The 26,043-nt window shown below is 40.8% G+C and overlaps 2 protein-coding genes across 8 annotated transcripts in view; one reads left to right on the plus strand and one right to left on the minus strand.

The window, feature by feature from the left end:
* Positions 1-9,663, plus strand: part of PARP14 (poly(ADP-ribose) polymerase family member 14) — a 48,283-nt gene extending 38,620 nt beyond the window's left edge. Inside the window, exons 15-17 of the mRNA XM_030858309.2 lie at positions 694-827; positions 6,084-6,258; positions 6,927-9,663. Of these exons, the coding sequence (XP_030714169.2) occupies positions 694-827; positions 6,084-6,258; positions 6,927-7,216 (599 nt within the window). The 3' untranslated portion in view covers positions 7,217-9,663. The remainder of the gene's footprint in view (positions 1-693; positions 828-6,083; positions 6,259-6,926) is intronic.
* HSPBAP1 (HSPB1 associated protein 1) overlaps positions 1-26,043 on the minus strand; it is an 84,695-nt gene that overhangs the window by 21,694 nt on the left and 36,958 nt on the right. For 2 of the 7 annotated variants that reach the window (XM_060298147.2, XM_030858339.3), the window contains exons 5-8: positions 22,550-22,721; positions 19,010-19,093; positions 13,244-13,354; positions 12,631-13,116 (exon numbers count right to left, since the gene is read on the minus strand). In XM_060298147.2, coding sequence (XP_060154130.1) covers positions 12,631-13,116; positions 13,244-13,354; positions 19,010-19,093; positions 22,550-22,721 — 853 coding nt within the window. Of the gene's footprint in view, positions 1-7,772; positions 13,117-13,243; positions 13,355-19,009; positions 19,094-22,549; positions 22,722-26,043 lie in introns of those variants that run through there. The other 5 variants (XM_060298150.2, XM_030858333.3, XM_060298148.2 and 2 more) reach the window with 5 other exon arrangements.

Consider the following 26,043-nt stretch of genomic DNA (forward strand, 5'->3'; position numbering starts at 1 on the left):
TGTGGTGAGTTCTGGCAAAAAGCCATGCATTTGTAAGCAAAACATTAATGACTATTTATTGAAAACATTGTAGGGAAATCATTTATATTATATGTAAAATTATTAAATTATGACAGATTAGAGACTGAACAGAATATGCAGCTGAGTTACATTACACCGATAGTTCTCAAATCTGAGCATGATCAAACTTGTTAAGATGCAGGTACCCAGGTTCCACCCTCAGAGATTTTGATTCGGTAGATCTGTGAAGTTTTTTTTTTTTTTTTTTTGTGGTACACGGGGCTTTCACTGCTGTGGCCTCCCCCGTTGCGGAGCACAGGCTCCGGACGCGCAGGCTCAGCGGCCATGGCGCATGGGCCCATCCGCTCCGCGGCATGTGGGATCTTCCTGGACCGGGGCACGAACCCGCGTCCCCTGCGTCGGCAGGCGGACTCTCAACCACTGCGCCACCAGGGAAGCCCTGTGAGTTTTTTTTTAAGCAAGTGTTATAGTTGGTTCTGAGGCGGGTTATCTGTGGTCCACATTTTGAAAACATTCTTCTAGAAAGATAAGGGGCTTCTTGAACACCTTGAATTAGGAGATTGTAAAACAAGAGCACAAATGATACTCAGTTTTTCAAAGCATACCAGGAATGTGGACTATGCGGATGAGCCTTTCTAGGTGCGAGGGAGTTTTCAAATGTCTACTTTGCAGTTGAGATCCCCTTATACTGGAGTGATATGAAGCAGCAGAAAGTCCGTGTGGTTGAGCTACAGCCTGATAATTCAGAATACAAAACTGTGGCAAGCAAGTTTAATGAGACCTGTGCACACCTCATCATAGAGAAGGTAAGCCTTCCGCTGACATGGAGTTTCTACACGGTGGAGATAGAGGTATCATCGTCCTGGATAAATACATTTTCATTCACTTCCTATCACATTTTTACCCAGAATTAGAAATATTTTAGGCAATTAGTTTTTAAATTCTAGATTCTACTCATGTCACTATGATTACTGAGACATTGAAATTCTTGTGTCAGTTATTACAATATATTAGATTGTAATATATTAGAATAATAAAGATATATGTTTACTTTGTGAAGCAAGCTAATAATAACTTCTAGATATGGCTCCAAAGTTGGAGTTGATCACTAGCAAAATTGGAGTTGATAACTAGCAAATCAGATCAGGATTATGTGCTTCTGCTCCACTATTCACAGATCAACAGTCCTTGCTTCCTTGATAATCCAGCGGTCCTTTCCCTGCTCATTTCCCTTATTTTGGCATCTTCTGCTTTTAAACATTAATTTAGAAAGTTTCCTTTTTGAAATTATTTTTCTCCCTTGACTTCTAGGACAGTATTATTTTGATGCTTTCTTCTCCTTCTTTAACTAATGTTCCTTTCATTTTCACTGGCATCTGTTCTTCCTCTAAACCCCTAATCCTAGGTAAGCCACAGGATTTATATTTTGGTATTCTGTCTCTGCAGTTCACCAGGGAATGTTTTTACTCTTCTTGGCTGCAGCTATTATTTCAGTGTTGATAGCTCTCAAATCAACATCACCGACCTGGATCTTTGACTCAAGTTCTAGAACTTGAGTTCCCAAGTGGCCTAAAAAAGTCTCCACTTGAATATCTGTCTGCTAAATCAATTTCCCTAAAATCTAACTCATCTCATCATTTCCCCTTCCTTCCTGCTTTCTGTCTTTGGTTCCACCACTTTCTGAGTAAAGCTAGAGATCTTTGAGTACCTTCCCTTCATCTGTAATAACAAGTCTGCCAGTAAGGCCTGCATTGTCTTTCTTTGCAAATTTTCTCTTATTCCCTATTTGTACTGCCACCACTCTGTTTATTCATGTACTTAATAATACATATATTATTATTATTACATAATAATTCAAAAAAGATTTGAAGCGTACTACAAAGATATACCTTCAGATAACATAAATATGGACAAAAAGAAAAGTAGAGCAGGGAAATTAATTACAGAGGTATTGTTAGTTCACAAAAATACATAACATGACGTCCTAGATAGTTACTAGAGGAGGCCCTCAAATTTGTCCTTGATCTGCCTAGTAGACAAAGTAAAGAAGTAAACACTCAGCTATAAGATTCATAATGTCCATAAATCAAAGAGCAAAGCATTTGATCAGGAGACTCAACAGTTTTTCACAATACTGAGACTGACTCCTGAAAGAGTTCTCCTGTGAATAAGTACTAGAGAACATCTTCAGAATCATCCTCACAGTAAATTCAGTATCAAATTTTATACCATTTGTTTTTAATCCCTCAATGTAGGAAGGAGAGGAATAGGTTAGAGAGATTGCTGAGTCACAGGTATGAAATGTGCAGTGTGGGTAATATAGTCAATAATTGTATCATATCTTTGTATGGTGACTGATCATGGCTGGGCTTATCTTGGTGATCATTTTGAAATATATGGAGGTATTGAATCGCTATGCTGTGTAACAGGAACTAGCAGTGTTGTAGGTCAGTTATACTTCAAAAATAAACAAACTCATAGAAAAAGAGATCAGATTTGTGGTTACCAGAGACAGGGGGTATAGGGAGAGGGAACTGGGTGAAAGGTAGGCAAAAGGTACAAACTTGCAGTTATAAGATAAATGAGTACTGGGGATGTAATGTACAACATGATAAATATAATCAACAGTGCTTTCATACACTATATTATGTGTGAAAGTTGTTGGGAGAGTGGATCCTGGGAGTTCTCATCACAAGGAAAATATTTCTTTAATTTTCTATCTATATGAGATGACGGATGTTCACTGGACTTACGATGATCTTTTCATGATATATGTAAGTCAAACCACTATGCTGTACATCTTAAACTTATACAGTGCTATATGAACGTAAACTATATCTTAATAAAACTGGAAGAATAAATAACCTTGCCAAGTAGATAGATCCCTGTATGTTGAGCAAAACAATTATATGTGGTACCAAGAAAATGTAATTCAAGTACGCAGCTCTTTCATGGTCTGGTTGTGAGACAATAAGTTTCATTAAAGATACCAATTACAGTCCTCTGGGAGTGGCTGACTGGCACACTGTGATGAGATGTCAAGTCCAAATTGAGCAGGACCACCCAGTTGACCAGAAATGTCTGCACTGGGCCCTGGAGTCTTACCATGTGTTGGCAGACCTTCACCAGAGAAATGACTTCACTACCCTTTTGTAGTGGAACCCTTTTTTCAAATAAAATCTTATGTGAAATCCCAGTCTATGACACCAGTAAAAGCAGAGCTAGGCTGTACTTAAGGCACCTCTATGGAGGTGTCTAGTAGTGCAAAAGCGCTAACATGAGAAATGGGTGGTCTGTCATCCTTCATGACTGTCATGTCTTGTGACGACGATTTTTTAACACCCATGAACTTCCACCTAGATTCAACAATTCTGTAACATTTGCTTTTTTCCCCCTCACTCTGTTTTTCCTGAAACAATTGAAAGTAAGTTGCAGATATCATGACACTCCTAAATATTATAGCATATGTATCCTAAGAATAGAAACATTCTCTTAAATAACACAAATATCATTATCCTTTATAATAATATCCAATAGAAGGTCAATATTCAAATCACCCCTGTTGCTCTTAACAGCTTTCTTGTAACTTCCTCCCAATCCCTGCCCCCAATCTGGACTCACACATTGCATTTTGTCATTGTGTCTCCTTCATCTCTTCTGATATAGAACAGTACTCCTGCATTTTTAAACATTATATTTCATGACATTGAAATTTAGAAGAGTTTAAGCTAGTTGTATTGTAGAATGTTCCACATTCTGGCTCTGTCTCACCTAGATTTTTTAAGAATCCAAGCAGTTTTACAGATTCTAGATTTGTCTGATTGCCCATGGTGTCATTTAATTTATTCCTCTATCCGCTTTATTTATGGTAAGCTTGGAGTTAGGTTGAAAGGCTTGGGTAAATTCAGATGAATATTTTTTGCAAGAATATATTTTGTAGGTGAGGCATCAAAGAAGCTTTATTTATTTATTTACTTTTATTGAACTGTTGTTGATTTACAATACTGTGTTAGTTTCTGGTATACAGCAAAGTGACTCAGATATGTGTGTGTGTATATATATAATATGTATATAATTTTATATACATATTTACCCTTTCATCCCACTACTTTTCAGTCCTTCTTGTATTTCTGTGCCTCATCTGGGGTCATTTTCCTCTGGCTTTAGTATTTCTTCTGGTGCAGGTCTGGTAGTGATGAATTCTCTCAGTTTATCTGAAAATTTATTTCACCCTCATTCTTTGAAGGATATTTTTTCTGGGTACAAAATTCTGAATTGGTAGTCATTTTCTTTAAGCACTTTGAAGAAGTTACTCTGTTATCTTCTGACTTTGTTTCACTCTGCACTTCCCTTCTCTCCAGGAACTTGGCTCAAATCCTTGTTGCCTTCAAACAGACTTTTTTTCCCACTAGCTCTTCTAGTAGTTGTTGGCAAGAAGTTTGGTCTGATACAAGTAGTCTATCATAGCCAGAGCCTGCTGCTAAAATAAGCCTACTAAGTAAAGCTTAGAATTTATCCTACTAGGAATACAGACTCAGATTACTGTGTTCAAAATTACTTGAAATAATTTTCTTTGTGTGGTTATTAAATTTTAAAAGGGTTTGTGCTCACTTCAGCATATACACTAAAAAAGGGTGAGAAACAAGAATAAAAGGACTAAGAAATTAAGAATGGTTTCAAAACTCGGTGTGAATAAAATTTTAAGGCTTTTAAAAATGAGTAAAATAAATAAGATTTAAAGTAAATAGAAATAAATTGGAAGTAGTTTGAAGATTAGAAACTCAGTTGTAGGTAAAAGGAAAAATAAAATTTAAGATTATAAATTGGATCAACAAAATACATGATAATGCTGAGACTTGGAACTAGAGGGCAAACTGTATCTTTTTTTTTAATTAATTAATTTTATTTATTTTTGGCTGCACTGGGTCTTCGTTGCTGCACGTGGGCTTTCTCTAGTTGTGGCAAGCGGGGGCTACTCTTTGTTGCGGTGCATGGGCTTCTCATTGTGGTGGCTTCTCCTGTTGCGGAGCACGGGCTCTAGGTGCCCGGGCTTCAATAGTTGTGGCACAAGGGCTCGGTAGTTGTGGCTCGTGGGCTCTAGAGCGCAGGCTCAGTAGTTGTGGTGCATGCAGCATGTGGGATCTTCTCTGACCAGGGCTCGAACCCACATCCCCTGAATTGGCAGGTGGATTCTTAACCACTGTGCCACCAGAGAAGCCTGCAAACTTAATTGTATTATGGTGTATTAATTGTATCTTAATTAAAAATGGGAAACCCAAAACTGAAAAAAAAAAAAAAAAAAGAAGAACCCAATAAAGGCAGGTAATAATAGTGTCAGACTCGAGAGTTCCCTGGACTGGAAGATTCTGACCACATGGAACCTTCACCTTGTGCCTGTCCATGAGGGTCCTTGCCTCCCTTACCCACCCTTCACTCTTTCCCAAGTCAACCTTATGAAACTGCCACCACCTGGTGATTAGGGGAGTGTAGAAACTGATCTGCAACCCAAGACCCAAGGAGTTTCCACCACAGCCCTGGAGGCCAAAGAGTATGGTCAAAGCATGGCCACTTTGGTCTATAACCAGATCCCCTCCCACCAGGATTCATGCCCCACTCTTCCAACTGGACCAGAGATGAATTTTCACTAATTAACTTCCTTCTTGCCTAGACACTAGTGCTTCTCCCACTATTAGAATACTCTCTCACTGGAGGAGAGAGACAAAGTGACATAGTGAGGTAGATGGCAACAGGAGCAGTTAGGAGTTGAAGAGGCTTTGGTCAGCCAAGTTCAAATAATGAGGACTTAAGATCCTAAACATTGTCTGCTCTCATGTGGTACATAAAAGATGTTTAAAATTAAATTAACGTTCTTACCAAGGCCTGTTTCTGTGAAACTCTGGATCTAAAAAGACTTCTGAATGTAGAAATTTGCCATCTGGCATTGAATTTGCTGTTTTTTGTAATTTGTATATACTTATGAGAAATAATGGTCGTGTTTCATCTGTTGTATCTTGCCAAGGGCTCTTGGCACTGACAGCAAATTTTTCCTTATTGATTTGCAGATTGAGAGGATCCAGAATCCAGAGCTCTGGAAACACTACCAGACAAAGAAAAACAACATGGACGCCAAAAATGGCCAATTAATAAATGAGAAGCTGCTCTTCCATGGGACAGATGCCGACTCAGTGACACTTGTGAACGGAAAAGGCTTTAACCGCAGTTATGCTGGAAAGAATGGTAAGGACGCAAGTAATCTGGCTGCTTCAAATGAGGTGTCAGCCATGAGAACCCAAGCTGGCTGGGGACAGTATGGATGGTGGTGTGTTCTCTCATTGTTGGGGGCCATGTTACAGCCAAAGTTTTAGGTTAGACTCACTATATTTCATCCCGAAGGGACTGACTGGCCCTTCAGGGTGGGGGAATGATTTTTAAGGATAAAAAAACAGGGACTTCCCTGGTGGCACAGTGGTTAAGAATCCGCCTGCCAATGCAGGGGACACGGGTTCAAGCCCTGGTCCAGGAAGATCCCACATGCCACAGAGCAACTAAGCCCGTGCGCCACAACTACTGAGCCTGCGCTCTAGAGCCCACGTGCCACAACTACTGAAGCCTGTGTGCCTAGAGCCCATGCTCCGCAACAAGAGAAGCCACTGCAATGAGAAGCCCGCGCACCACAACGAAGAGTAGCCCCCGCTCGCCTCAACTAGAGGAAGCCTGCACGCAGCAACGAAGACCCAACATAACCAAAAAAAAAAAAAAAAAAGAATAAAAAACACACAAAAAATTTAAAAGAAGCTTTAGAGAGAACTGAACATTATTTTAACATTATTTGACATATTGGGTCAACATGTCAAATTATAGACTAAATTGAAATCCTTAAAGATGTTTTGTTTTTCTCTTCACAGCTACGGCATACGGAAAGGGAACCTATTTCGCTGTCAGTGCCCATTATTCTGCCAGTGATATATACTCCAGACCGGACGCAAATGGGAAGAAGCGTATGTATTATGTGCGAGTACTCACTGGATCCTACACAGTTGGAAACAAGTCATTAATTGTGCCTCCTCTAAGGGACCCCCAAAATCCTACTGACTCATATGACACTGTCACAGATTGTGTGCAAAATCCAAATTTATTTGTGGTATTTTATGACTACCAGGCTTACCCAGAGTACCTCATTACTTTTAGACATTAACATTTTGGTATCCTTTGCAGAAGATATTCATCTATACATAGCTAACTGTAAAGCAAGCTGTAGGTTTTTTTTCTCTTAACAGCTTTTTCTAAGATCAGAGGACCCTTGTCACTGAAATCAGACATTCTCCAGCCTCTCTTTCAAAACTGGAATGAACCTCTCTTGAGAATTTGAGAATTTAATTGGATAACTTAGAGTTACAACTGTGTGTCCTCAACCATGGATATCACATCTGTAGACGTACAGTTGTTTATTTCCAGGAAGGAGAGTATAACATTAATCTTTTTTTTTAAATTGGGGTATAGTTGCTTTACAATGTTGTGTTCGTCTCTGCTATACAACCAAGTGAATCAGCTATGTGTATACATACATCCCCTCCCTCTTGGATCTCCCCCCCCCCGCCACCCCACCCATCTAGGTCACCACAGAGCACTGAGCTGAGCTCCCTGTGCTATACAGCAGGTACCCACTAGCCATCTATTTTACACTGGTAATGTATACATGTCAATCCCAATCTCCCAGTTCATCCCACCCCCACTTCCCCCTCCACGTCCACACATCCGTTCTTTACGTCTTCATCTCTATTCCTGCCCTGAAAATAGGTTCATCTGTACCATTTTTCTAGATTCCACATGTAAGAATAACATTAATCTTAAAGGCAGAGGACACAGTGATATAACTTCAGCTGCCACTGAGAGACAGCTGGTATCATGTCAGGACTCCATACTGCTGTGGGGAGCACAGTATTACTAAGTGGGTGGGGCTGCTGTCTTCCCTGGGTGCAGGGATGGCGTCTAATTTTCTTTATCCCTGGCGTCTAATTTTCTTTACCCCTGCACTGAGGTCTGTGCCTGATGTACAATAGATGCTGCATAAGTGTTTCATAAACCACTTAAGAATGAAGAAGCCCTGTCAGACTCCTAACCAAAGTGGGAACCATCTCTTCAACACCCTTGACTTATTGTCACTTTGCCTCAAATCGATGAGATTCCATGGCAGGGAGCTTTTTCACAAAGCAGCCTATGGACATGTGGGACAGCTCTGGTCAGGGCTCTGGGACTGCAATGCAGCCACGTCCTGCACAGTCCGGGGGGCTGTGGTCTAGCTTGGGGACTAGGTGAGCTGTATCCCATGGAGTTGTGCAGTGCAGCAGCCCTGTTTCCAATTGGTTCTTTCTAAAGTTGAACCCAAATCTGCCTTTTTATAACTTTTATTCATGGTCTTAGTTCTGCCCAGTGGAAAAAAGGGATAATGCCTGCTATATTTTCAGTATGAAGCCCTTCTACTATGTTAAGATTAAATGAATCTAAGGGTATTAAATAGCACATTTTCCTTGGCAGCCTAGCTTCTGATGATTTTAAAGCCTTGTGCATAAATAAACCAAAGGAATTAAGCAGTCATATTACTAATTTGCTAACTCAGTAGCTATAGGATAGTAATGGAAAGTTTCTTTTTTAACTTCCTCAGGTAAATTTCAGATTCTAAAACTGTTTATTGAGTGCCTCCATTAACCAGGTACTATAAGAGGTGCTTTCACATAACAGTATTTATTTTCTTCCCCCAAACACTCTTGTGAGGTAAGAATTATACCCCCGTTTTAAAGCTGAGGAAACTGATGCTCAGAACACAAGAAGCTTCCTTGCCTTAAGTCGCCTGGGTAACAGGCCTCAGAGCCAGCAACTGAATCTGGGTCTCTGTGTCATCAAGCCCCTTGCTCTTCCCACTATAGAACATGGCTTCTAGATTAATGTTACTGATTCAGGAATATCTCAGACAATCTGTGAATTATCCTCATATTTCCTTGGCCTTGTCCCTTCTGGCTTTGGTTTTCATTGTAGAGTCTCTTTATTTGAAGTTCTATAGGCCAAGAGGCCAGAGCTATGCCCATGGGGAGCCAGGACAGATGATGAACTTGGATGCTAGGGGTCACCAGGAGGATAAAGGCCCCAGGGAGCAATGCCTGCACTTCAAGAAAAGGAGGTTGAGGGGGCCATAGTTGCTGCTTCATTAAATACAGATGTCTTGAAATTTTTCTTGCTGTTGCTGTTTTTTAAGTGGATTGGCAAAGACTTCTTATTGCTTAGGAGTAGCTTCCCAGCCACTGGCATCTGAACTTGGGCTTGACAATGAATGTAAGAAATAAAAAAGGAGAGACGTGCTCTCTAATTTGTTCTTGTTCTCCAGTGGTTTGGTTAACTTAGGCAAGGCTGAATATCAGGGTGTATTGCACCAAGTATGATGATTCAGTCTGTAGATGTTATAGTTACCCTCAGTCTAAAGACATATGTCATACAACACAGGGAACATGGCCAATATTTTATAATAACTGTAAATGGAGTACAACCTTTAAAAATTGTGGATCACTGTACTGTACACATGCAACATATAATATACATCAACTATACTTCAATAAAAAATTTTTAAAATAAATATTTCCTCCTTTTTGAATAAAATGCTTGGAAAATGTTATTTGGTGGTTAAACATCTTTATCCTTTAGGGCAAATGCAGGAGAACTTGATGATAAACACAGGCCACTGCTGATAAAAGACCACAACTAAACATGACAGCATCAAGGTATCCTCACAGTATCAATAGCATTCAGCTGAAAATTACAGGAAGGGCACAGTACAGCTTTAGTTCAGTAAATCTGAAGGGCGGATTGACCCCAAGAAGTAGCCCCTGCTAAAACACGCCCACTTTGAGCCTGTGTTAGGTCTTGGTGGTCTACTCCAGGGCCAGAGATTCTTAAACTTCTTTGCTATTTGAAGCACTTCAGGTGCTTGCTGAGACTGCAAAATCTGGCCCATCCCAAAGGAGGCGAATTCTATAGCTCTAGAGTGGTACCCAGACATCTGCATCTTCAGCAAGCCCCTCAAATGATTCTGATATCCCTGATACCCAGAGCTGCTTAGGACTTTCATGGGCCCCAGGCAATTTTGCCTTTGAAGGCCCCTTACTCCATGAAAAGTATTAAACGTGATACTTCGCTACTGCATTGGTATAAACATGAAGGTAATCGAAACTAGGTTATATTCTTTTTTTAATTTTTAAAGAAACTAAAACATTTCTGTAGACCCTAAAAGCTCAGGGGCCCTAGCTACTTTGCCTTCCGGATAGATCACCCTGCTTATACGTGGATACTGTAACTTTAGGGGTAACACTTCAATCCCTCTAACCCCTGGAGGGTCAACGTATTAATAGTTATTTAATAATTGAGTTCACTCATTCGGGCAGGCTCTTCTGAGAAATGCAGGATGAAATGGGACCCTACTTGGTGGCTGACCATCTCTCCCTTTGACTGTCTTTTCTCCTTCCCACACTCCCCAGTTGCAGATAGCCAGGATCTCTTGCCGTGTCATAATCTCTATCTCTACAAAATTAGGAAATTATCTCCCAACACCCATTTACATTTTGAATGCATTCATATCAATGTCTTAACTCTCTACCCAGGTCTCTGCATGCCAGAAACTACTACCTCTAACTGAAATCAATACTTTGCCCTCAGAACAGCTTTCAAACCTTTCTGACCCTAACATACACTAAGAAATACATTTTATATCAGGCCCAGTACACACACAGATATAACTGAAAAGATTTATGAAGTATATTTACTCTGAAAGAAATTTTTCCTGGACAGTTTCACAAAATAATACTTATATTTTCTATTGAATTAACTGAAATCACATATCCTGCTCCATTAAAAAAAAAATGCTGGTCTCACCCACTAAATTGATTTTATGACTGGTTAATGGGTCACAATCTACAACTTGAAAAACACTGGTCCAAGTAGTAGCAAATATAATAAAATATCTGGGAGGGAGCGGGGGAGGGAACCCTGGGGGAGGGAGCGGGGGAGGGAATTCTGTGTGAAGGAGGGTATGGGGGAGCTCTCAGTGAGGGCAGGTGTAAAAAAAATATATAGCTGAAGACAAATGTCTATTTCTGCGATAGGGATATACCTACTACAGGTAACAGACATCTCACCTTTAGCCACAACATCCTCTGCCCCAGTGTTTCTGAAGGAGTATCGGCCAACAAGGTCTCCTTTTTAAAAAATCCACTCAAATATTTAAGCAGCACCTACCACGTGCTGGGCACTGATCAAGACTCTGCAAATATACAATAATCAAAACAAAGTCCAAACCTTCATGCAGTGACATTCTCGTTGGGGGAGACAGTAATCAAATAAATAGGCAAATATATAGTAGTCAGATGGTGGTAAGTGCTACAGAAGGGTCTTTTTTCAGACCCTTCTTTTCCTGGGCATGTTCATTTCCCTTCCTCCTTTCTCCCAGAAAGTACGTACTCTCTTGGGATTTACTGATACCATCAGTTTGACCTGAGAAGGATGGGGCCAGTAGTCAATTCTTCTTAAAAGGTGACTTTGTGTATCTTTTCTGTTTTGAATGGTTACTGAGTTCAATATGTTTTTATAATTTTTAAATTCTTACTTAGACGGTAATGATAATAATTACCCCACATACTGCAAATGTAATGAGAGTGGGATCAAGTTCACTAAGCCAAGCTTTTAGTTAGTTTCAGGAGTCAGTAGCATTTGGTCCTTTTTATTCCAAGGCTGGTGTTCCTAGATGTCCCAGTTCCTTACACAAGGAGGCCTCTTATTGGGCCCCCACCTACTTTTCTCCTGATTGGTATTCTGCTCTGGATTACAGGGGTTAACCAGTGAGAATTCTACGGATTTGAGAAATGTGATCACTTCAGATCAAGGCTAGACTTCAACCTGCATTTGAATTAAGAGATCAAGAACTTAAAACAATCATAAATCTTCCCACACCATCTTATGACAAAGAATCCATGATAACTACTGAAATTAACAACTGCACCCCTACCTCCCAAAAAGCTAGAATTCACCCAATGGATGCATTAGATCAGGAGTTAGCAAACTTTTAAAGTATTTTCAGCTTTTCAAGCCATACTGCCTCTGTCACCACTCAACTCTGCCACCGTAACCCTAAAGCCACCACAGACAATATGTAAATGAATGGCATGGCTGTGTTCCAATGCAACCTTATTTACAAAAACAAGCAGCAGGTGACCCCTGCTGATGGAGACACTATTCCTTGGTGAGAACACTAGGGGCTTACATTTGAGATAGGCTGATGAGATAGGAAAGGAAAGGCAAAGGCACTGAAGAAAGAGGCCTACCAATAACAAAGAGCCAGGTTGTCCAAAGAGCAATGTGTATGCAAGAAGGTGGCAAGAGACTAAAATGTTAATTAGGTGAGAACAGGACATTTATAAGCATATGCAAATTGCCCTTTTGCCATTTCATCTTTTATTTTAAAACTATATTATTTTAAAAATATTCTTAAAGTATTACTGAAAAAGTTATTTTCTATTAGAGTCGCAAACTTCTTCCTTGAATCAAAAGTTGTGCCACTATCCTGGTTACCTGTGGATTCACCAAGCAATCCAGCAAGTCATCTGTAGAAATGAATGTTTGGGAAGGGGCCACAGTACTATTTGAAGCCATTTGTTCCACAACTGCATTCTCACTTTCACTCATCATTCGTCGTCTCTTAGTACAATGCAATTTTCCAAAGCGTTTTCCATTTTTGCCAACAAAGTCTTCACCATCACTTTCAAACATGCCTCCTCTTTCTGAGGGTGGTTCTTGGGAACCTGGTATCACAGGAACCAGATCAGGACCAAAGGGACTTGCTGCCTCCTGTTTTACTGTTCCCAAGGTTAAGCTGTGGCTACTAGTTTGTGTTACCTCCACGTGGTTGTGCACATTTAATTCTTCCTTTATCACGTACTCTCCGTCTGTGCTCAGCGCTTGGGTTTCTACTACCTTAGATGTTCCATAATGATCAAAAAAAGCAGAAACGGCTCCATTTAAGTAGCGACAATTGACTTCATGGGATGTTTCCTCAACCTAAGGAAAAAGAAAAACTCTTTAAAATGGTTATAGGCACTTACATAAATTGGAAAACAAATGTTCCAGCCGGGATTGGTTTATCACAGGATACTAACTGCCATGATGAAAACCAGAAGGGACCTACCTCAGTTGGGTTTAACCAAGCTCTCGTATCATGTGGATTCTCTGCAGTTTTCAGGGCACACACAAGCATGCGGGTGATTGCCTCTTCTACCCGGGCTTGGTGGTCCTCCTCCTAAATCAAGGTTAAAAAAAGACACATTTTTTCATTTGTCTCTGTGTCTCATTGCTTAAAACAGAGTAGAGTCTCTTAATTGTGTGTTCTGTTCTCTCATTAACATAAGATTTGTTCCTGAAGGAATATGTTGTTGGCAGACCACAATTTTTATGTATTCACTCTCCTCTGCCATCTAGAAGAGTTTTAGAATATTTCACCAACCAAATTTAAGTGTGTATCCTATCTATAAGACATAGACCTTAAGTATGAACCACCTTGTGGGTTTTTTCCCAATATTTTCCATTCTCTGACATGTTTAAAGTTAAAAAAAAAAGAGTATTACATACAAAGGAATACTCCCTGTAGAGCAATGGTCCCCAACCTTTTTGGCACAAGGACCGGTTTCACGGAAGACAGTTTTTCCACGGGATGTGGGGGGTGGATTGGTTCAGGCAGTAACATGAGCAATGGTTCAGGCGGTAATGCAAGCGATGGGGATCAATGGGGAGCGGCAGATGAAGTTTTGCTCACTTGCCCGCTGCTCACCTTCTGCTGTGCGGCCTGGTTACTAATAGGCCGTGGACCAGTATTGGTCCGCATTGAATCTGTAGATTGCTTTGTGTAGTATAGTCATTTTCACAATATTGATTCTTCCAATCCAAGAACATGGTGTATCTCTCCATCTGTTTGTGTCATCTTTGATTTCTTTCATCAGTGTCTTACAGTTTTCTGAGTACAGGTCTTTTACCTCCTTAGGTAGGTTTATTCCTAGGTATTTTATTCTTTTTGTTGCAATGGTGAATGGGATTGTTTCATTAATTTCTCTTTCTGATCTTTCATTGTTAGTGTATAGGAATGCAAGAGATTTCTGTGCATTAATTTTGTATCCTGCAATTTTACCAAATTCATTGATCAGCTCTAGTAGTTTTCTGGTGGCATCTTTAGGATTCTCTATGTATAGTATCATGTCATCTGCAAAGTGACAGCTTGAATTCTTTTTTTCCAATTTGTATTCCTTTTATTTCTTTTTCTTCTCTGATTGCCGTGGCTAGGACTTCCAAAACTATGTTGAATAACAGTGGTGAGAGTGGACATCCTTGTCTTGTTCCTGATCTTAGAGGAAATGCTTTCAGTTTTTCACCATTGAGAATGATATTTGCTGTGGGTTTGTTGTATATGGCCTTTATTATGTTGAGGTAGGTTCCCTCTATGCCCACTTTCTGGAGAGTTTTTTTCATAAATGGGTGTTGCATTTTGTCAAAAGCTTTTTCTGCATCTGTTGAGATGATCATATGGTTTTTATTCTTCAATCTGTTAATATGGTGTATCACATTGATTGATTTGTGTATACTGAAGAATCCTTGCATCCCTGGGATAAATCCCACTTGATCATGGTATATGATCCTTTTAATGTGTTGCTGGATTCTGCTTGCTAGTACTTTTGTTTTTTGCGGTACGTGGGCCTCTCACTGTTGTGGCCTCTCCCGTTGCGGAGCACAGGCTCCAGACACGCAGGCTCAGGGGCCATGGCTCATGGGCCTAGCCGCTCCGCGGCATGTGGGATCTTCCTGGACCGGGGCACGAACCCATGTCCCCTTCATCGGCAGGCCGACTCTCAACCACTGCGCCACTAGGGAAGCCCTGTAATTTTCTTTTTTTGTAGTATCTTTGTCTGGTTTTGGTATCAGGGTGATGGTGGCCTCATAGAATGAGTTTGGGAGAGTTCCTTCCTCTGCAATTTTTTGGAAGAGTTTGAGAAGGATGGGTGTTAGCTCTTCTCTAAATGTTTGATATAATTCACCTGTGAAGCCATCTGGTCCTGGACTTTTGTTTGTTGGAAGATTTTCAAGCACAGTTGCAATTTCATTACTTGTGATTGGTCTGTTCATAGTTTCTATTTCTTCCTGGTTCACTCTTGGAAGGTTACACCTTTCTACGAATTTGTCCATTTCTTCCAGGTTGTCCATATTATTGGCATAGAGTTGCTTGTAGTAGTCTCTTAGGATGCTCTGTATTTCTGCGGTGTCCGTTGTAACTTCCCCTTTTTCATTTCTAATTTTATTGATTTGAGTCCTCTCCTTTTTCTTGATGACTCTGGCTAAAGATTTGTCAATTTTGTTTTTCTTCTCAAAGTACCAGCTTTTAGTTTTATTGATCTTTGCTATTGTTTTCTTTGTTTCTATTTCATTTATTTCTGCTCTGATCTTTACGATTTCTTCCCTTGTACTAACTTCGGGTTTTGTTTGTAGTTCTTTCTCTAGTTCTTTAAGGTTAGATTGTTTATTTGAGATTTTTCTTGCTTCTTGATGTAGGATTGTATTGCTATAAACTTTCCTCTTAGAACTGCTTTTGCTGCATCCCATAGGTTTTGGACTGTCGTGTTTTCATTGTCATTTGTCTCTAGGTATTTTCTGATTTCTTCAGTGATCTCTTGGTTATTTAGTAATGTATTGTTTAGCCTCCATGTGTTTGTGTTTTTTACGTATTTTTCCCTGTAATTTATTTCTAATCTCATAGCGCTGTGATCATAAAGATGCTTGATATGATTTCAATTTTCTTAAATTTACTGAGGCTTGATTTGTGACCCAAGATGTGATCTATCTTGGAGAATGTTCCGTGTGCACTTGAGAAGAAAGTGTAATCTGCTGTTTTCGGATGGAATGTCCTATAAATATCAATTAAATCTATCTGGTCTGTTGTGTCATTTAAAGCTTTTGTTTCCTTATTAATTTTCTGTCTGGATGATCTGTCCATTGGTGTAAGTGAGGTGTTAAAGTCCTCCACTATTATTGTGTTACTGTCGATTTCCTCTTTTATAGCTGTTAGCATTTGCCCTATGTATTGAGGTGCTCCTACGTTGGGTGCATATATAATTGTTATGTCTTCTTCTTGGATTGACCACTTGATCATTATGGAGTGTCCTTCCTTGTCTCTTGTAACATTCTTTACTTTAAAGTCTATTTTATCTGATATGAATATTGCTACTCAAGCTTTGTTTTGATTTCCATTCGAATGGAATATCTTTTTCCATCCCCTCACCTTCAGTCTGTATGTGTCCCTAGATCTGAAGTGGGTCTCTTGTAGACAGCATATACACGGGTCTTGCTTTTGTATCCATTCAGCCAGCCTGTGTCTTTTGGTTGGAGCATTTAATCCATTCACGTTTAAGGTAGTTATCAATATGTATGTTCCTATTACCATTTTCTTAATTGTTTTGGGTTTGTTTTTATAGGTTCTTTTCTTCTCTTGTGTTTCCCACTTAGAGAAGTTCCTTTAGCATTTGTTGTAGAGCTGGTTTGGTGGTGCTGAATTCTCTTAGCTTTTGCTTGTCTGCAAAGCTTTTGCTTTCTCCGAGGATCTCTGAATGAGATCCTTGCTGGGTAGAATAATCTACAATATGGTTGTAGCTTCTTTCCTTTCATCACTTTAAATATATTGTGCCACTCCCTTCTGGCTTGTAAAGTTTCTGCTGAGAAATCAGCTGTTAACCTTATGGGAGTTCCCTTGTATGTTATTTGTCAATTTTCCCTTGCTGCTTTCAGTAATTTTTCTTTGTCTTTAATATTTGCCAATTTGATTATTATGTGTTTCTCCTTTGGTTTATCCTGCCTGGGACTCTCTGCACTTCCTGGATTTGAGTGGCTATTTCCTTTCCCATGTTAGGGGAGTTTTTGACTATAATGTCTTCAAATATTTTCTCAGGTCCTTTCTCTCTCTCTTCGCCTTCTGGGACCCCTATAATGCGAATGTTGTTGTGTTTAATGTTGTCCCAGAGGTCTCTTAGGCTGTCTTCATTTCTTTTCATTCTTTTTTTCTTTATTCTGTTCCCCACTGTGAATTCCACCATTCTGTCTTCCAGGTCACTTATCTGTTCTTCTGCCTCAGCTATTCTGCTATTGATTCCTTCTAGTGTATTTTTCATTTCAGTTATTGTATTGTTCATCTCTGTTTGTTTGTTCTTTAATTCTTCTAGGTCTTTGTTAAACATTTCTTGCATCGTCTCAATCTTTGCTTCCATTCTTTTTCCAAGGTGCTGGATCATCTTCACTATCATTATTCTGAATTCTTTTTCTGGAAGGTTGCCTATCTCCACTTCACTTAGTTGTTTTTCTGGGGTTTTATCTTGTTCCTTCATCTGGTACATAGCCCTCTGCCTTTTCATTTTGTCTTTCTGTGAATGTGGTTTTCATTCCACAGGCTGCAGGACTGTCGCTCTTCTTGCTTCTCTATATATGTGTTTAATTTTAATTTTGATTCAGTTTTCTGTGGATAATTTTAATTAACACTTGAAGATGAGTTGAGGTATAGCAAATTAAGCCATTCACTTTGATGTTTGGATTTCATGGTTTCCAATCCCTGGAGTGCCTTCAGAGTTGGAGAAGCTGGCCTGCAGTGGCTCTCCTTCTGTGCTGCACCTAGTATTTTTTATTTAATATGTATAAGACCATGCAGTAAAGAATAGTATGTTGACTACCCTTAGAGACAAAGAAATCTTATCTTAAAAAAATGTAAACATTAATAACATATTTCAGATAATGGGCACAAAAATGATTCAACTGAGATGTCCACCTCTGGCTGTGATAGAGTAACAGTAACTTAACTACTTTCCTATGATAAACAACTGGAAAACTAGACAAATACATATCATTAAAGGATTCCAGACATTGGATTACAGGCAACATAAAAATGTGATCTCTGAGAAAAAGAAAATAAATGACTTAAGTACTATAATTGACCAACTTCTTTTCAGAGGGACATTCTGAACACTGGAGCAGAAAGGGGAATACCAAGCAAGGCAATCAGTTAAGCAGCATTTCTAACTGTAAGTCCATTGATCTCCCATTATACTTCTCACCCAAGGGTTACGACTCTTCTAAGCCACACAATAGAGCTTCCTGTTACAATATTCCGTATGCTCCCCCTGTGCCAAAGCCCTTCCCATTATCTAAGGATAAGAAAAGTCTGAGTGAGAGGAGGGTGCAGCAGCCAAAGAGAGGAGAGAGATGCAATCAAGGTTTTGGGTACAGGAGAGCAGAGATGCATTCGAGGCCTCAGGTTAACGAGGGCACAGGTGCAGTCAAAGCCTCTGGTTAAAGCATACAAAGATGCAATGACACCTCAGGTGGAAGAGACAGACTTGGGCCATAAGAGTAGCCATTCTAATCATCAAGTAGAGCAGGCAACCAGGATTAAGCACAGCATATTGGAGGGGAAAAGCCTTTGGGAGAAATAAAATGATAACACCTAGCACTGAAAGACTGCTCTGAGAAAATGTGTAAGTCAGGACTGAGAATTCTGCAATTATTAATGAGGACACTGAACCAAGAAGCAAGTATTTCCAGCCCAGATGGTGGGGGATGGGACTGGCAACGTGGGACACACGTGGCAGGTCCAGCCAGGCCCAACATGATTCACCTAACAACACCGGTCAAGGGAGAAGACCTGGCACACCAACATCAGGGCCCATTTTGTGCCCTTAAAAGAAAGAGAATGATGTGTCACAAAAATCCTATTTCCAACCTCACTATTCATCAACAGCACAGAATACATAAATTATGGAACAGTAAAACAAAGTAACACTGCAGTGTTGGTGAAAATTAATCACCAAGTTCTATAGACAGACACTGTATATCTTAAAAGCAGGGAGATTACATTTATTAGAAAAAAAAATACCAGCTCAATCCATGAGTTTATACTGACAGTGACAGGATCAATGGATTCCACATAATGCCACCAGTGTCTGGGGACAAACAGAACCTGAAAACCAAACAAAAAATGGTTAGCACAAGAACAGAACATTTTATTTTCATGTCAGAATCAGATCTTAAATGAAGCTGCTAAGGAAAAAAAACAAACTCAAATGAATTTATACTAAGATTGTAATAGGAAAGGGAAACAAGAAAAAAAACCCACAATCCTTTTATTCCTTTTCTTAAATTAACAAGTTGCATGTTCTACAAAGGATATTACTAGCTTCTCCAGTCTCTACTCTCCTTTATCCTGGACCTTCTCTGTCTGCATCCAAATCTTAGTAAAGGATTCTGAGATTGCAACTTTTCCTCCTTTCCATCACATAATAGTTGTATGAGTTCTGAGAAAGGGCAGAAGTAAACACATAGGACATAGTTTCAGCCTTCTCAAAGTCTAAAATCTAGCCAATGAAAAAATAATATATAGAAAAGTGGTAAATCACTTTTTACCACTTATATAATTTATAAATTATGTAAGTGGTAAATCAGAGGAGGGGACACTGGTGCTAGAGACCTTCAGAGGTGGGAGAAGCAGGCATGCTTCTAGGGAGGTTAGGGGCAACCTGGATGGAGAAAGTGTGATTTGAACCAGGACTAAGAGAGAATGAGGACATGCCAGGACGGAGAAGTGGGCAAGGGAGGTGGGACTGTCGAGGGACAGCAAGCAGCCCAGTCTTACTACTGCAGAAGGAGTAAAGGGGAATAAAGTGGGGGATCAGGTTAGGGCCAGTGGAGGGCCCTGAGTTCAGAATAAAGAATCTCAATTTTATCCTGTAGGCATTTTGAGTTGCTGAGAAGTTCTGAGTAGGGGGATGGTTAAAACAGTGACATTGTGGGAGAGTCTGGGAAGGACAGGAGATTCTTGCAATGGTCCAATTATTAAATTAAATGTTAAGATTTAAATAGGAAGATATAGCAAACAAAAGCAATGGGCAGAATCAAGAAGGACTGTATTTATCCAGAGTCATTACAAGAGTCTGTGGAAGGCTGAGTACAGCAGATGGAGATGATCTGAAGCTTCCGGGCTTCAGATTTAGGAAAATGGTGGCACCTGCTATGGACAAGGTGGAGATGGGAAGAGACCTCCTTTTAAGAGAACTAAAGTGAAGTGAAGTGGACTAAAAACGTCCACTTCAGCCACTGGGTTTAGTCATTAGGAGGTCATTAATGTCCTATCATAGAGTATACTTTCAAGTCAAGTGGTAAGAGAGAGAGCCAGTTTATGGTGGATTCAGGAAACAGCATGATGTAAGGAAGACTGATACAATAGACAGAAATACTCATTCAAATTTGGCTATTAAAATAGAAGAAAAAAAGAATTAGCAGCCACTTCACACCCACTAGAATGGCTATAGTTGTAGTAATATAATAATAATAAAGGAAAATAACAAGTGTTGGTGAGGATGTGAAGATAGAACCCTCATAGATTGCTGGTGGGAATGTAAAATGGTGCAGCTGCTGTGGAAAACAGTTTGGCAATTTCCCCAAAAGTTAAAAAACACAGAGTTGTCATATGACTCAGCAATTCCACCCTTACGTATATACCCAAGAGAACTGAAAATATATGCTCATACAAAAACTTGTACTCAAATGTTTATAACAGCATTATTCATAATAACCAAAAGGTGGAAACAACCCAAATATCTATCAGCTGTTTAATGGGTAAATAAAATGTATATCCACATAATGGAATATATTCAGCCATAAAAAAGAATGAAGTGCTGATAACATTCTACAGCCTGGATGAACCTTGAGGATAATTATGCGACGTGAAAAAAGCCGGACACGGAAGTCCACAGACTGCACAACTGCACTTATGTGAAATGTCCAGAATAGGTAAATCTATACAGAAAGAAAACAGAAAAGTGGTTGTCAAGGGCTGGGGGGGATAGGTGAATGGGGAATGACTGCTGATGGGTTGCGGAAACTTAGTGAAATCGTTTGAGCTAGAGCACTCGAGTGTAAAGGAAGCAGGAAGAGCCAGTGAGAAGGGAGCAAAAGAAGGAACACAGGCAGGTCAGAGGGATAATCAAAGGAATAAAGTCTCCTTAAGAGACTAAGAGGGCCTCCCTGGTGGTGCAGTGGTTGAGAGTCCGCCTGCCGATGCAGGGGACACAGGTTTGTGCCCCAGTTCGTGAGGATTCCACATGCCGCGGAGCAGCTGGGCCTGTGAGCCATGGCCGCTGAGCCTGCGCGTCCAGAGCCTGTGCTCCGCAACGGGAGAGGCCCGCATACCGCAAAAAAAAAAAAAAAAAAAAAAAAGAGACTTAAGAAAACCTTGCAAATGTTACTAAAATATCAGACAGCAAATGCCAGTGTTGTAAAGGTGCTATTCCCCACTGGTTAGCAGCACTAAGTACTAAACCTTTGGAAATGTTTCAGAGACAGTCAGTTACAAAAGTAACATCCATTCTTGCTTAAAATCATTCTCAACAAATATTATATGGTATCACTTATATGTGGAATCTAAAACATGATACAAATGAATTTATATACAGAACAGAAACAGACTCACAGACATAGAAAACAAACTTACAATTATCATGTTTGGTTATGTGGAAAGGGGTAACTTAGAAGTGGGGGATTAACAGACACAGAGTAATATACATAAAATAGATAAGCAACAAGGATTTACGATATAGCACAGGGAACTCTATTCAATATCTTGCAATAAATTATAATGGAAAATAATCTGAAAAAATATATATAATTGAATCACTTTGCTGTACACCAAAAACTAACACAATATTGTAAATCAACTATACTTCAATTAAAACAAACAAACAAAAAACCCTAAATCGTTCTTAGTTCATTCTGCCTTTGTTGGCCCACTAACTGGATGCATTCGAACCTGTGTTTGTGTGTCTGGATTTTATCGTGGTTGAACAGATATTAATTGTGAATAAATGTTCCAGAAATGTTCAAGTACTCATGCCTTGACACCTTCTCTTAACCTGAATAAAAATAACTGAGTTTTGGGCTTCCCTGGTGGCACAGTGGTTGAGAGTCTGCCTGCCGATGCAGGGGACACGGGTTCGTGCCCCAGTCCGGGAAAATCCCACATGCCGCGGAGCGGCTGGGCCCGTGAGCCATGGCTGCTGAGCCTGCGCGTCCGGAGCCTGTGCTCTGCAACGGGAGAGGCCACAACAGTGAGAGGCCTGCGTACCGCAAAAACAAAACACACACAAAAAAACCTGAGTTTTTGGATCTTCCTCCACAGGCCATTCTCCTCTTCACCAGCAGGAGGAGCTGTGTTCCCTCCTCCCATCTCCCTCCCATGACCTGTGAAGCAGGGATTGTGTGTGAAGCCTATAGCTGGGGAAGCTACATTCCAATAGCAGAGCAGCAGGGAAGGAACCATTGTCATTTGTATTGATAGGGAGGCACGTGGCATAAAGACTTGAAAGAAGTTATAGCTGGGGTGTCCACTGACAGGTCACCAATGTTTTAAAGCTCCCATTACCTGTCCGGGGCTCAGGGTAACCATATGTCTTCGAGCCTTCCAAAATTGAGGAAAACGTTTTAAATCAGGATTGACAACATTGATTTTACTGAACACGCTAGATTCCTCATAAGGGATTCTAGTTGGATAAAGGAAAGGAGTATCTTCAGGAGGAAAGAGATGCCATCTTTTCCTAGTTAAAAAAATAAGATACAAGTTAGTACTCTAAACTTGAGACAAAACATGTAAGAAGGCAGCAGCTAAGTGCTCAATTTCACTCATTTTCATTCAATCCATAAAGGAACACAGGAACCGCAGGGGTCACCTGGCCCATCTCTCACTCAGGGCTGGAATCTCCTCTGCAGACACCTGGTAAAGGAAGGGCAGCAACTAGTGGGTATCTCATGATGCCCTGAGCAGCCTCTTTGCAGGGACAGGCGCTCCTTTGTAAGATCATTCTTTCTTATCTCAAATCAAAGTCAGCCTCCTCATAAACTGTTTCCATCCTTGAGTCTAGAGCTCCCCAGAATAATCTCTACCCGTTGAAATCTCTGGATTCCTCTCTTATGCAGAGCAACCATTCATCCAGAGTAACTACCCACCAAATCGTTTCCAGACTTCTCCCTATTGGGGTTGTAAATTCCTTAACCTAAACATTTGTTAAGTTGACCCATTAAGGAAGAGAAATGCACGAATGATGCCACACAACTAAAAAGTAGTATAATATAGGAATTTTCAAAAAGAAAACTGTAAAATGTTTCAGTCACTTTAAAATTTTTTGAAAACTGGAAGTGATAAACCTTAACTCACAAAACACTAGACACACCAACACTCTGAGCCAACAGAGCGAGGACATCTGAAGCAAAGGAGGGAGAAGTGTGAAAAAGGAAGAGACACAGACAGACAGAAATATACAGATGGGGAAGCAAAGAGAGAGGGGAAAGAACCTAGTTCTGAGACAAGCCCTAAAGCCCTCTAGTGACCCCTGACAGTTACAGAGGGGCTATCATGTCTTTTCAAAACATGTCCTTTCAAAAGAGCTGACTGCTCTTCTCAAACTAGGAAATATAAAGTCTTATTTTGCCTTAAAGATGATAAAGCTGCTCCCTCCCACTAGACCTATGACTATGACTAGTTTGGGAGAATTTTTGGCATTTAGGATGTTCAGAACGTTAGAGCTGGAAGGATCCTTAAGAGATCATCAGTCTAATCTTACATTCAAAGAAGTGGAAGAGGGAATCAGGGTTTGCTCAGTGTCATTCACTGGGCTTGTGTTAGTGGTAGACCCAGTACTAGGTCACAGATCTCCAGACCCCTGCACTATAACTGTGTTTCCCAAAGGAACAGCCATGATGATAACCATCCCATACAATTTGCTTTGCTAAGTTTAAAATGTAATATATTTGCATCCTTGTGTTCTTAATCATAAGAGGTAGTCAATCATCATGTCATCCCTGGCTCAAAAACCTCTTGGTTCTGATGCTGAAAGAACAGAGAATAAGCAGTATTTGCCTGGGCATTAAGACCCTCAGGCTCCACCCTGCCTTTCCTACTAATCCTCTGTCTCTAATGCACAACTTACACGGACAACTCACTGGGGCCTCTATATACCCCACGCTTTCCTGGGGCTCTGCTCATGCTGGTCCGTTTGCTCCTCCCACCTGTGTCTTTTGAACATTCACCCACCCTTTGAAACCCATCCCAAATGGCAACTCCCCTCTGAAATCTTCCCTAATCTTTCCAACAGGAACATTTTCTCTTCTCCTTTTCAGTTGCATGGCTCTATGAAACCTTCCTCAAGGGCATGTTCATTCTGCCTAGATATATCACAGCAATCCGTGGGCTTCCCTGCACTCTAACTGTACATACACTCTCTTAGGGCAGAGAGGTGTCTTACTTGTTCACCTCTGTTCCTACTGTAACACATGGTATCTGCACGGCAGGATACTCAATAAATATTTCCTGAATAGTTAGTTATTTTATTACTCCAGAGCTATATGAGGCCAGAAAATATGGTCTACGACAAAGTTAAAGTAAAGCTATATTAATTTTATATCACAGAAAGAACCCACGTATTTTTTGGTAATGTTTTCCCAACTGAATTTCTTTGGCTTATTTCTCCACTCAGAACACACGGAAAGCAGCTACTTAAAATGATGCCCTCTCTAACGAAGTTTAAGGTTCAGACTATTAACTCTATAAGGGCAGGGACCAGGCACACTTGATTCACTGCTGTAACCATAGTGCATTAATAATGTACCCAGACGTTCTAGGCTGCTTAATAAAGACCTGAGGAATCCAGGAGGAACTATCTCATACAGTTTTATAGTTTTCAAAGTACTTCACACGTGGGGGGAGCAGTTCAAAGACGGTAGCAGAGGAAGACCCTGAACTTACCTCCTCCCACAGACACAAAAAATACACATGTGCATATAGACCAGTTCCCTCTGAAAAGAACCTGAGAACTAGCTGAACACGTGCTCCACAATGAAGAATAAAAAGGACTAACTACATCGAGATGAGCAGGAGAGGCAGAGAGACGCTCCCGCCAAAAGCCCCAGCCCCCGCGCGGTGGCACACAACAGGAAGGGACCTCACCAGACAAGGCTTCTCCCGGGAAGTTAGGGGCTGGCACCCCACATCAGGAGCCCCGGCCCCTGGGATCTATACCACAGAGATGAGCCCCCGTAACAGCTGGCTTAGGAAACCAACAGGACAGGTGTCCAAGTGTCCCCAAGTGCTACATGAAACTGAGACTCCCCTCGTAAAGGGTTCACGTATATCTCACTTGCCCCAAACCCTAGCAAAATAACAGCAGTTTGAAAAGTGTTGAGACTACACGTGAAGGAAAGTCATTTAGAATCTGACAGTATCCACCGAAGGGGTGGGAAATGATGGAAATGCTCCCCCAGGATGGAAGCACTGGCAGACGCCATTGTTGTGCTCCTCACCTAACCTGCGGGCACAGGTGGGCAAGCTCGGATGCAGGGGCGAGCAACTGTGGCTCTACCCTGCCACAATGCTGAAGCCAGAGAGCTCCAGTGACCAGAGCACTTCCCCAGCCCTGGAGCTGGCAGGTGGGCACAAACGGTCCCGGCATTCTCCTGCTCCCTAGCTAAAGTCTGTGAGTGTGGGAGGCTGCAACACAGCCCTGGCCCCTGGCTGGGGCTGGTGCACATGAGCAGTCACAGCGTTCTCCTGCTCCTGAAAAGCCAGCACGCGTGCACGGACGAGGCAATCTCATGCCGCACCGCTGAAGCCTGCGGGCACGAGCCGTCATCGTTCTCCCACTGCTCTCCTAAAACAAGAGAGCAAGTCCCACCCCCTACACTCTACAGCTACTAACGCAGACTCGTACGTTATAGAGCTAAGCAGACAACTGTCTGGCTGAACAGGGAGTGTACTCCTAGAGTTCTAGGATCAGCTTGCTGACAGTAATCCTGACCATGGCTGAGAGACACAACACAGACACCACCGTCTATATTGTTCCCCTTATCTCACAAAGGAGGAGACTG

This window comes from Globicephala melas, chromosome 4 (assembly GCF_963455315.2).
Source record: "Globicephala melas chromosome 4, mGloMel1.2, whole genome shotgun sequence".
NCBI lineage: Eukaryota > Metazoa > Chordata > Mammalia > Artiodactyla > Delphinidae > Globicephala > Globicephala melas.